This window comes from Musca vetustissima, unplaced genomic scaffold (genome assembly GCF_032173495.1).
Source record: "Musca vetustissima isolate MV318-11 ecotype Yass unplaced genomic scaffold, APGP_CSIRO_Mvet_v1 utg91372, whole genome shotgun sequence".
Lineage (NCBI taxonomy): Eukaryota > Metazoa > Arthropoda > Insecta > Diptera > Muscidae > Musca > Musca vetustissima.
In genome coordinates, this window is record NW_026883282.1 from 1 (window position 1) to 13,007 (window position 13,007).

Consider the following 13,007-nt stretch of genomic DNA (forward strand, 5'->3'; position numbering starts at 1 on the left):
ACTGGAGGGTATCTGATGAATGTTCCTTCTCGGATCATTTAAAGATTCTCTTCGAATACTCTTTTGACGGAGATAGACAACAGCCTTATCGGAATCCAAGGAGAACAAACTGGGAGAAATTCACGGGGCTAACGAACTCCCAGCTGACTCTTAACACAAACTTAGGAACAGCTGTGGAACTCAACGGGGCCGTGAAAAATCTAACGGACGTTCTCTTATGTTGCCATAAGGAATCCTGTCCGCTCACACATCCTGGGAAGAAATCTCGGCCAGTGTGGTGGAACAAGGAACTTGGTGAGCTCAGGAAAACGACCAGACGACTGTATAACAGGGCGCATAAGTCTAAACTCGACACTGATTGGAACTCCTACAGAGTTAGTTTCAATAAATACAAGAGTGAGATAAAACGCGCGAAGAAAAAGTCATGGGTAAATTTCTGTGAGTCGATAGAAGGGGTCAACGACGCTGCTAGGTTTCGAAAACTACTATCCAAGGACCCGAAGTCCATCGGTAGTATTAAGAAGCAAGATGGAGCGTGGACGGACTCAGGTTCTGAGACTCTTAATCTCCTAGCCGAGACTCATTTCCCGGGTTGCAAAGACATGGGTACCATCGACGGTGATCATGATGACACTCGGCCTTTTGCCACCCCGGATCTGGATCTCATTAGCAGGGTGGTTAACAGAAATAAGATACGATGGGCGGTCAACACATTTAAGCCGTATAAATCGCCAGGACCGGATGGTATTCTTCCGGCGATGCTTCAATATGCCTCGCCAAGTATTTATCTGATCCTTGAGAAGATTTACACTGCGTGTCTGACACTCTCGTGTGTTCCGGATCTATGGAACGAGGTAAAGGTCACTTATATTCCCAAAGCAGGGAAACCAAGCCACTCTGCACCAAAAGACTATAGACCCATTAGCCTATCATCCTTTCTCCTCAAGACTCTCGAAAGACTGATCGACCTGGAGATAAGGAGTCGTATTGACACCACTTCTCTCAGCAACTCACAACACGCATACATAAAGGGCAAGTCTGTGGAATCTGCACTGCACGAAGTGGTGGGATATATTGAGAGGAACATGGAAAACTCAAATTTTACGCTGGCCGCCTTCTTAGATATAGAGGGAGCCTTCAACAACGTTAAACTTGAATCCATAAACCACTCACTCAGGGAAGTCGGCATTCCTGATACTCTGACATATTGGATAAATAAAATGCTTAACAGCAGAATTATAAATTCAAGTGTGGGGGACACAAGAATCAGGAAAACAGTAACTAGAGGCACGCCTCAAGGAGGGGTGCTTTCACCGTTACTATGGCTACTGGTAATTAATATCATTTTGAGGGAATTGGACGGGGAATGTATCAAAGTTGTAGCTAACGCGGACGACGTTGTGATATTGATTTCCGGAAAATTTCCGTCTACAATCTCTGAGCTTATGCAAAGGGCCTTACTGACGCTGTCACGCTGGGCCAAGGCAAATGGTCTTGGTGTAAATCCAACGAAGACGGAGCTGGTAATGTTTACTAGGAAGCGTAAGCTCGGTGTCTTTGTTCCGCCAACATTGGATGGGGTGCAACTTCACCTATCTCCCGAAGCAAAGTACCTCGGCACAATCCTGGACTGTCAACTACGATGGAAAAGGAACGTTGAGGAGCGGGCGAAGAGAGGAATGATTGCACTCTATGCATGCAAGAACTCTATTGGGAAAAGCTGGGGGCTTAAACCATCGACTATACACTGGTTGTATAACACTGTGGTGAAGCCCATCTTGTCCTATGGCTCTCTTGTTTGGTGGAATTGTCTGAGCCTCAAGTCGACATCTAGTAAACTAGACAAGGTACAAAGAGCTGCCGCAATTTTAGTTACAGGAGCCAGAAGGAGTACGCCACAAGCAGCTCTGAACGCAATGCTGTACTTCAAGCCCCTGGGCCTCAGCATTAAGTGTCAGGCTGCGCGTAGCGCCTTAAGGCTACACGAACAAAAACTCTGGCGGAACTGTACCTTTGGACATAGTAGTGTTCTAAACGAACCAGGTATAGCATTGGACCAACGTGCTAAACTAAGCGACTATATATCACTAATCCTTAGATTCGACGATGTAGGGTCGGAGGGTCCTCAACCCTCACCCAAGAAGACGATGACTTCTCGTCTGGTAGATCCATCTACCTCTTATGCGGCTTGTGTTGGACTACAAACTGCAGAGAAACGACCGAGTACGGAGAAGGCTTCAACCTCCTCTGGAAAGGCGACCTCCAAGGCTCGTAGTCAACAACGTAAGCCGTATGAAAGACCAACTAAGGTAGCCACCGATGAAGACCTTCTTGTGGCAATCATAGACAAAGCTGATCCTCAGGGTAGAATCAGTGAGAGTCATTGGTTGCTGTTTGAAGGAGCCCTTCGGTCGGCTATCGTCTGCGGGACGGACCAAGGGGACCGACAGTTTGGTAGTGCCTTCATGCAGAAGGGCGCCAAAGTCATTAACTGTTTAAACAAAAAATCCAAGGATTTCCTTGTGGAAACCGTTAATGGCTTTGGCGCGCTCTGGGAAGGAGCTAACCTTGCAGCGGTCTCCCTAGCAGAAATCCCGACAAGACGGATCCTTTCGGCCTGGGTTCCCCCACCTTCTGTGGATAAGGAGCTCTTGCTGAAGATGCTGGCGCTACAAAACCCCAGCCTCACTACATCGAGTTGGATTGTGGTCAATCTAACTCCCTGTAACGAGGATGGTGGTATGGTGGCGAGAGTGGCGGTTGACCCACCAGGGGAGAAGTATCTCAGGGAGCGTGAGGGGAAACTGAACTTCGGTTCAGGATGGGTTCGGTTTCGACTGAACACATCCACCGAAACTCAGTAGGAGTGGGGAAGCGGCAAATGCTGCGCATAATGCAGATCAATCTACATCATTGCAAGGCCGCAGCCGCCGAACTACTCCTGTCCCTCACGAACTCGGAAGTGGACATTGCCTTAGTTCAGGAGCCATATATTTATAAAAATATGGTTTCTGGACTAAGGAATGCCAACTTTGATATCTTCGCCACGTCCACGGGGGACAAGGTGAGAACATGCATAGTAGGTAGGAAGAGCTTAAATTTAATCTTTCTGTCTAATTACAGCAATGGTGACATGTGCACTGTGAGGCTGGAGCACAAGACGGGGAAGGCCACCCTGCTCTCCTCAGTCTATATGCCCTTTGAGGAGAGGGACCCACCAGGCACATGTGTACGGAAGATGCTCGATGAAATGACGAGCACCTGCAATGTTATCTTAGGATGCGACGCAAACATACGAGATGAGTCCGTTTTTGATTTCATTTTATCCTATGATTTACGTATATGTAATAGGGGTAGTGATACGACTTTTAAAGTTAGGGGTATAGAGGAGGTCATTGACTTAACCCTCTCAAATCTAGACGACTCCGTCATCAGGAACTGGAGGGTATCTGATGAATGTTCCTTCTCGGATCATTTAAAGATTCTCTTCGAATACTCTTTTGACGGAGATAGACAACAGCCTTATCGGAATCCAAGGAGAACAAACTGGGAGAAATTCACGGGGCTAACGAACTCCCAGCTGACTCTTAACACAAACTTAGGAACAGCTGTGGAACTCAACGGGGCCGTGAAAAATCTAACGGACGTTCTCTTATGTTGCCATAAGGAATCCTGTCCGCTCACACATCCTGGGAAGAAATCTCGGCCAGTGTGGTGGAACAAGGAACTTGGTGAGCTCAGGAAAACGACCAGACGACTGTATAACAGGGCGCATAAGTCTAAACTCGACACTGATTGGAACTCCTACAGAGTTAGTTTCAATAAATACAAGAGTGAGATAAAACGCGCGAAGAAAAAGTCATGGGTAAATTTCTGTGAGTCGATAGAAGGGGTCAACGACGCTGCTAGGTTTCGAAAACTACTATCCAAGGACCCGAAGTCCATCGGTAGTATTAAGAAGCAAGATGGAGCGTGGACGGACTCAGGTTCTGAGACTCTTAATCTCCTAGCCGAGACTCATTTCCCGGGTTGCAAAGACATGGGTACCATCGACGGTGATCATGATGACACTCGGCCTTTTGCCACCCCGGATCTGGATCTCATTAGCAGGGTGGTTAACAGAAATAAGATACGATGGGCGGTCAACACATTTAAGCCGTATAAATCGCCAGGACCGGATGGTATTCTTCCGGCGATGCTTCAATATGCCTCGCCAAGTATTTATCTGATCCTTGAGAAGATTTACACTGCGTGTCTGACACTCTCGTGTGTTCCGGATCTATGGAACGAGGTAAAGGTCACTTATATTCCCAAAGCAGGGAAACCAAGCCACTCTGCACCAAAAGACTATAGACCCATTAGCCTATCATCCTTTCTCCTCAAGACTCTCGAAAGACTGATCGACCTGGAGATAAGGAGTCGTATTGACACCACTTCTCTCAGCAACTCACAACTTACGCTGGCCGCCTTCTTAGATATAGAGGGAGCCTTCAACAACGTTAAACTTGAATCCATAAACCACTCACTCAGGGAAGTCGGCATTCCTGATACTCTGACATATTGGATAAATAAAATGCTTAACAGCAGAATTATAAATTCAAGTGTGGGGGACACAAGAATCAGGAAAACAGTAACTAGAGGCACGCCTCAAGGAGGGGTGCTTTCACCGTTACTATGGCTACTGGTAATTAATATCATTTTGAGGGAATTGGACGGGGAATGTATCAAAGTTGTAGCTTACGCGGACGACGTTGTGATATTGATTTCCGGAAAATTTCCGTCTACAATCTCTGAGCTTATGCAAAGGGCCTTACTGACGCTGTCACGCTGGGCCAAGGCAAATGGTCTTGGTGTAAATCCAACGAAGACGGAACTGGTAATGTTTACTAGGAAGCGTAAGCTCGGTGTCTTTGTTCCACCAACATTGGATGGGGTGCAACTTCACCTATCTCCCGAAGCAAAGTACCTCGGCACAATCCTGGACTGTCAACTACGATGGAAAAGGAACGTTGAGGAGCGGGCGAAGAGAGGAATGATTGCACTCTATGCATGCAAGAACTCTATTGGGAAAAGCTGGGGGCTTAAACCATCGACTATACACTGGTTGTATAACACTGTGGTGAAGCCCATCTTGTCCTATGGCTCTCTTGTTTGGTGGAATTGTCTGAGCCTCAAGTCGACATCTAGTAAACTAGACAAGGTACAAAGAGCTGCCGCAATTTTAGTTACAGGAGCCAGAAGGAGTACGCCACAAGCAGCTCTGAACGCAATGCTGTACTTCAAGCCCCTGGGCCTCAGCATTAAGTGTCAGGCTGCGCGTAGCGCCTTAAGGCTACACGAACAAAAACTCTGGCGGAACTGTACCTTTGGACATAGTAGTGTTCTAAACGAACCAGGTATAGCATTGGACCAACGTGCTAAACTAAGCGACTATATATCACTAATCCTTAGATTCGACGATGTAGACGTCGTTATCCCTAGTAGAGACGACTGGAAAAGAAGTAACCCTCCTCTGGACGGTCTGGCCTTCTATACAGACGGATCCAAGATGGAAGAAGGTACTGGGGCAGGCGTCTACTGTGAAAGGCTAGGCCTTGAGTTGACCTACAAGCTGGATAGTAATTGTAGTGTTTTCCAAGCTGAAATCTTCGCGATCTGGAAGGCAGCGGAATTGATAAAAAACCTGGATGCTGAGGTCGTTGAACCGGTGACTATCTTTGTGGATAGTCAAGCGGCTCTTAAAGCCATCAAATCTTGCTACATCAAATCCGAAGCCGTCCTCAAGTGTAGAACAGCTCTGGAAGAACTTAACCATAGCTATCGGTTGTGTTGGGTACCAGGACATTGTGACATCTTGGGTAATGAAAGAGCGGACGAACTAGCTAGACGAGGATCTCAATCCACCGATCTAGAAACTGATGACTCACTTAAACCACCCATATGTCTTTTCTATAGAAACTTTGAGGCATTCTTTGACGAAACAGCCCGCGAACTTTGGCACAACGAACCTAGGTGCAACGTGTCAAGATCAATCTGGCCGACTCTGTCTACTAAAAGAACGCACTCACTATTGAACCTGAACAAAGCTGAAATTAGAGTGATGACGGGAATTATCACTGGTCACTGCAACATCAGGGCCCTTACTAGTAAATGGGATCTTGATGCAACTGATTACTGCAGACTCTGTGTTGACGAGGAGGAGACGGAGACAATTGAGCATCTCCTGTGTCACTGCCCAGCCTTGGCTTACAGGCGACACAGACTAATGGGTGCTCATACTCTTCCGTCTCTCAGTTTCTTCTCATCAACCGAACCTGCTCTAATCTACAGCATAATTAGAAACATAAAATGGTTAGGAGCACATAACCTTGGCACGTAATGCCTTTTTCTGTCTGACTCATAGGACCATCGACCTTCAATCTTTCTCCACCCCCTTTAATTTACTACTCTTCTCTTCCCTACAGATCTGTCTTCTTGGTCTCTTCTCTTCACTGTATCTTTTCTTGTGGATGATCACAACGGACCTAACCGGTCTCAGAGTGTTGCAGTCACACATGTGACTGCACATCCCCAAACCTACCTACCTACAACAACTAGATAAGAATACAAATTTTCATCAATTTACATCCATCATTGTTCCGCAACGATTTAAAACGTGATAAATTCTCAATTTCCGTCTGCACTTAAATATCTACGGCTCAAACTCAGATGAAGTAATAATGAATTGTATAAAAATAAGTGCGTGGGTTTCCCATTGACTCACTAGAGATTGCAACCAGACGCGGAATCATGCAGTGGCTAATCTTTTCTTTTTTAATTGCAATATTCTTAAGACAAAGTTTTCAATATAAATGGCAAGTGCAAAACAATAACAAATTGCCGGTAAAATAATAATATATAAATTTTTTATTTATAGCCCATATTCGGATCAGCAATTTTATTCATCCCTCTTGTCAAATGACGTTGGTAATTATAATGAATTGCCACCGAAATTTAATCCATATTCCAATAATGTTTGGAATTCGGCAAAGCCTGTACCCGAGGAAAGTTTGTCATTTGCAAAAGGTGTTTTAAGTGGAAATACACATGGTTATGATGTAACTGTGAATGAAGATAGTGATCTGAATAGTTTGTTAGAGGTTAACAACAAATTGGAATGTGCAGTTCCACCGCTGTCATGTGTCAATGACTCCAGTGCCTTGTATTATCGCAATTTTGATGGTTCATGTAATAATTTGGCACGTCCTGGCTATGGTATGGCCAATTCTAGATATGGTCGTATTTTAAAACCCCGATATGGTGATGGTAAATATGCTCCGAGTAAATCTCGATCGGGAGCACCATTGCCAAATCCACGTGAGCTATCACTGTCATTGCATGGTGATGATACTGTTATGGACAATACACGATCTATGCTGACAATGCAATGGGGTCAAGTCGTTGCACATGATATGAGCGAAATGATGGAAGGTGAATCGGGTGAGTAGATTTCAAGATGTGTGTTGAATATTATTTTTATAATAGTTTAAAGATAACGATTAAAGATGGCATAGCAAGTGCCGATCGATTTTTTTATTGGGAATGTCCACCAACCACCTTTTTATTAAAAAAAACATCAATTTAATTTGCGTTATTTTTTCGTCCCATTAATAATTATTTATATGACGTTTTCCCCCTCCCACCCCTAGTCGATTGCTGTAAAAATCCCAATAGCAAATATTGTTATTCGATACCATTAAAAGCACATGGACCCATCGCCCTTACATCGGGTAAAACCTGTTTAAATTTTGCACGCAGTTTAAGTGATGCCGATGTAACCTGCCCCCAAAGTAATTTTGGATATATTGAAAAACTTTCCAAAGCTACACCATTCCTTGATCTATCATCCGTATATGGTAATTCTTATGAACAAAATATAAAAATTCGTCAGTATTTTGGCGGTTATTTAAAGACAATCGTTAACAAGAAACAACATTATTTACCCTTAACCGGAACCACAAATGGAGAATGTCCCGCAAGTATGGGTCAATGTTATAGTACACCCGATGTGCGCAATCAATTAACCCCAACAATAGCGGTTATGCAAACAATATTTGTTCGCGAACATAATCGTATTGCAAATATATTGGGTCAATTGAATCCGCATTATTCGGATGAGAAATTGTTTCAGGAAGCAAGAAAAATCAATATAGCCCAGTATCAGAAAATAACCTATTATGATTGGTTGCCTTGGCTGTTGGGTCCCGTTTACAGTTATTCGAATGGTTTGATTTATAATGTTGACCCCTATCAGCATGTCAATGATTATGATCCCTCGTGGAATCCTGTTGCATATGCTGAAAATTCAGCGGGAGCTTTTCGTTATGCACATAATCAAATTCCTGGATGGTTTTCGTAAGTAAAAATGAATTTATTATCGGCAAATTTTATTTTTGAATATTCTTTGGTAAATTATTTCAGATTGGTTACGTCTGATCGTGCTCATAATAAAACTTTGCGTTTAAGTGATTACTTTAAACGTCCAGGAGTTGTTCAACTTTTACAGGCAGGTCGAAATTTTGATGATTTGGTTAGAGGATTAATAACGCAATTGCAGAAGAGAGCCGATGCTAATTTGGACAAGGAGGTAAGTGTGGTAAATGTGAACATACATATGCAATACGTCAGTATTTGAAATCCAAACATAAAAGTACTCAAACCACATTCCTGAGACCTATCTATATAGTCAAAGACAATCAAGGACAAAGACAATTCCTGGTTACATTCTATATATTTTTATTCCAGATAAAACATTACTTCGATAGAAAACTGTTCGATGAATTCGGTACCGATCTAAAATCTATCGATATACAACGTGGTCGTGATTTTGGTTTAGCCAGCTATAATGACTATCGCGAATGGTGTGGATTACCAAGAGCACATGATTGGTCCGGATTTGCCAATGAAATCGGTGAAGAGGTAAGTCAAGAAGAATCTCCATTTGTACCCGAATCTCTAAATTTTTAAACCAATTCATTCTCACATTTCAGAAAATATCGTTATTGCAAAAATTCTATAAAACACCCGATGATGTTGAATTAAATGTTGGCGGTTCATTGGAACAACATCATTCGGAAGCAATATTTGGCCCAACATTCCAATGTATAATGGGTAGGCAATTTTTGACGGCACGCAAGGCAGATCGTTTCTTTTTCGAGCATCACGATGTAAATACGGGATTCACAAAAGGTAAAGAAGAATATTTTAATCCAATTACTTTCCCAACAAATTATAATAATTCATCATTTCATAAATTTTCAGAACAATTAGCCGAAATCCGTAAAGTTAATTTGGCAGCTATTTTGTGTGCAAATACTGAAACTTTAAGATGTGTGCAACCGAATGTATTCCTATTTCCCAATGAAGAGTAAGTCTTAGATGTGAGTTGACAAGAAACTGAATTTTAATTATTTTTCTATTTTCAGTAATAATTTGATACCATGCAGTTCTCTGCCACAATTAAATCTCAATTTGTGGAAAGACCAACGATCCTATTATTAGATTTGAAAATATAATTGTTGTTAGAAGTCGCCAAAATAATTTTGATAAAATCTTCCTTTTTATAATTTTTTTATTATACGTAAACTCTTATACGTTTTTTTTTAAATTTTTAAATGTTTTATTATTAAAATCTATCATTTACCTAACTGTAAGCATATATACGGCAACATTTTGTATATAATAGTTAAGCAAGAAGCATTTATCGGTTGGATTAGACGACACGTTACAGTTCATCCTTCTTCTTGATAGCATAGGAGTTGAAGCAAACTCTAGCTGTGTTGATAAGTTCATCAGGCTAACATTCAGTGATGGTCTAAATGTTTCTGAAAGCAGCTTCACACGCCACAGTGTAAAAAAATACAGATAACACTACAAAGTGGGCGGCCTGACGACGGACAATGCAACTTGACCAAAACATGACATGATAATCTATCCCCGATGTAAACAATTAACTAAATAAAATCGTTTAAAAGTTCTAATTGTCGGACCTCGATAGAGCCTTTTAATAACGGGGGTTGTAACCATGCTATGATATTTAGGTTAGGATGTATGGCTGTCATTAGCAGCCGTTCACTCAGAGACATTTGTCCATTGTGTTCATCCTGGATAACTGGAAAGAAAGGAGAAAAGAAAAGTGGGAAAAGGGGAAACAGAACCTGCATCCAGGTTCGCCATCTGTTGCCGACTACCTTGCAGTAGTTCATACGAATTTTGACAATAAAGTAGCCAATAGGAGGTTGTACAGATTCCTCCACCAGTAGATTGGACGACTGCGACCCCCTCGAGCAAGCTCATCGGCTATCTACGTCCTGAAAACCAACATAATTTTACTATCTGTATACTATGAAGAGCACTCTTGCGGTCACGAACCAATTTTGTTTAACTCAAACACGACTTGAGTGCCTTAAGGACCGCCTGACTATCGACATATATAGTTGCCGGTCCTATGTTGTTGACTTTCTCAGCCGCTTTCGTGATTACCAGTATTTCGTTATGTTTATGTAAATGGTTAGTTCCTTTCAGTAAACGCCTGCAACTTCCTCCATCTTCGACCCGTCTGTAAATATCGACATAACGGCCAGAGGTAAGGATCCACTTGCCCAGGTTTCCCTACTTGGAAACTCTACTCTAATGCCGTTAAAGTCGTTATACGGGGGAGAATAGTCACTGATGTGAGTACTCCTCTCTAAAAAGTCACAAAGTGGCGTTGTGTGGAGGATACTAGGAGCCTCAAGGCAATATGTGCCTAGAATTTAACCAGAAAATCCAGTGGAGATTCAAGATTGCTTTCAAGGCTGCCTGCGGTGTGCTTCTTAGCACATCGCCGACAACGCTGTACAACACTCATTTTAGCCAGCAGTGTATGCTTGCCACCATACAAGAATGGGGAGTACGATCGTCACATACAGCCAGTGTATGATCTCTGGTCTTAGTCCCCAACTCTTACCTATAGAGTTCTTGCAGGAGTAGAGTGCTATTAAACATTGCTTAGTGTGTTCCTCAACATTACTTTTCCCCGTTAGTATGCTGTCGAGGATTGTACAAAAGTTATTTTGCTTTTAAGGGCTAAGGCGACTCCACCCAATCGGAAATTTGGGATATTACGTTTCCTAGTGAAGAGTATAATTTCTGTCTTCGTGGGGTTTATACCAAGACCATTGGCGTGTGCCCAGAGATAAAAGGGCACCTTTCATGATATCAGATATAGTCGGCAGACATTTTCCACCGACTAGCAAGACTACATCATCGACATAGGCTACACCTTTATCCTAAGGTGGCCAAATTTCAGCAGTATCTCAATTATCACCAGCCATAGTTGATAATATTCCTCTCCCTGTGGTGTGCCTCTGTTGACAGATTTCTTTACGGAACTCTCTCCAATGGATGAATTGATATTTCTGCTTTCCAGGATTGTATCAATCCAATCCGTTAGGAGGGAAGGGATACCTGGACCATCGGGATCAGAATGGATAGCCTCCAGCTTCATATTGTTGATTTGTAGGGTTTAAAGCTACCAGCTCTGGGTAGATTATAGTGTTCTCAATCAACTCTCCTCTTCCTTGGTTTAAACCGTATGCCGATGTGCACACCGCACTTCGTCGTTATGGTCCATAACAAGGGAAATGGGTTGATGATGGAAGATCCAGAGGATCTTTAGATATTACTCTGCGAAATCTGTCCGCTTCGTTTACTCCTTCGATTGACTCGCTATAACAAACCCAAGGCTCACGTTTAGTCTTCTTGATTTCACTGTTGTACCTATTAAATTGTTGTCAGTAAACGTCACAATCTTGACTAAGTTTCGTCCTACCAACTTTATTATATGATTTCCTAGCATCCTTCCTCAAGGATGCCACGTTCTTTGACAACCATACTGGCTGAGATTTCCTCGCAGGGTATGATATTAAGTACAAGAATTTTTGAAAAAAAAAAATAATTCAAATAAATCGAAGTTCCCTGGATGCACTCAATGAAACACCTGATTCCAATTCTTTTTGACGACTAATAATTTCCCACAGACAAAACAAAACCCCCTTTCAACCAAAAAATCCGCGATTATACCATCAAACTAAAACACTTATATAATTTAATATCACTTTTTTATTTTTTATACACTTCCCCTTCCTCTTCACCACCTTCTTCTGGTGCTGGTGTTGTGGGAGGTGGATAATATGGTGGTGGGTATGGATATCCTGGATATCCTGGATAACCGGGATAAGGTGGATATGGATACGGATATGAAGGAGAGTGGTGATGACCGCCAGGAGGTCCCTGTGGTCCTGGTAAACCTGGCAACCCTGGATGACCTGGTGGACCTGGTGGTCCTCTCTCTCCTGGTCGACCATCTACGCCATCTTTTCCTGGTGGTCCTGGCATACCTGGACGACCATCATCACCTTTAGGTCCAGGAAAACCTGGTGCTCCGGGCCTACCCGGAAGACCGGGTGGTCCTGGCGGTCCAGGTGGGCCTGGTGGACATTTACATGATGGATAATAGCCATGGTGTGGTGGTGGTGGTGGGTAATAAGGATCTTCTTCATTTTCTACAGTTTGTAAGATTACTGACTTTGGTCCAATCCGCACTGGCCGTATGCTTACTCCCCGATTCGGTTCGCAAAGACATAATTGTAATGTAACAACTGGAATGTGACAGAAAATAACCAAATAACCAATTAATTTGATGTGTATACATATTTCGGAAATAAATAAAACCACTAACCTGTTAAGAGTAATATGTGAAGCGTTCTCATCTTTGTGACTTTCTAACACGAAACTCTGTCAGTCATTGGTATTTATGTCAAGAGGTATTTGTGCCAATCTATGTTTATTCGCCAGAGATTGATAGTTACGGTATAAGTTTTATTTTCATCGTTTATGGATTCCCATTCTATGGCTATTGTTTTGCCTATTGAAAAAAATATTGATATTCAATAGAACACATCTTCTATTGTTCACATGGATTTATT

General features: G+C 42.6%; 2 protein-coding genes across 2 annotated transcripts; one reads left to right on the forward strand and one right to left on the reverse strand.

Moving 5' to 3' along the window:
* The first annotated feature begins 3,023 nt into the window (after positions 1-3,023).
* Positions 3,024-9,540, forward strand: LOC133330125 (peroxidase-like). The gene is made up of 9 exons (XM_061538599.1): positions 3,024-3,064; positions 3,124-3,303; positions 6,917-7,479; positions 7,689-8,394; positions 8,461-8,626; positions 8,785-8,958; positions 9,030-9,228; positions 9,301-9,406; positions 9,465-9,540. Exons 1-9 carry the CDS (start codon positions 3,024-3,026, stop codon positions 9,538-9,540), a joined length of 2,211 nt encoding a protein of 736 aa, XP_061394583.1.
* Positions 9,541-10,137: 597 nt separating this feature from the next.
* Positions 10,138-12,791, reverse strand: LOC133330126 (collagen alpha-1(VIII) chain-like). Its single transcript, XM_061538600.1, has 3 exons — positions 12,761-12,791; positions 12,155-12,680; positions 10,138-10,150 (listed from the first exon to the last, which is right to left on the reverse strand). Exons 1-3 carry the CDS (start codon positions 12,789-12,791, stop codon positions 10,138-10,140), a joined length of 570 nt encoding a protein of 189 aa, XP_061394584.1.
* Between the last annotated feature and the right edge of the window lie 216 nt (positions 12,792-13,007).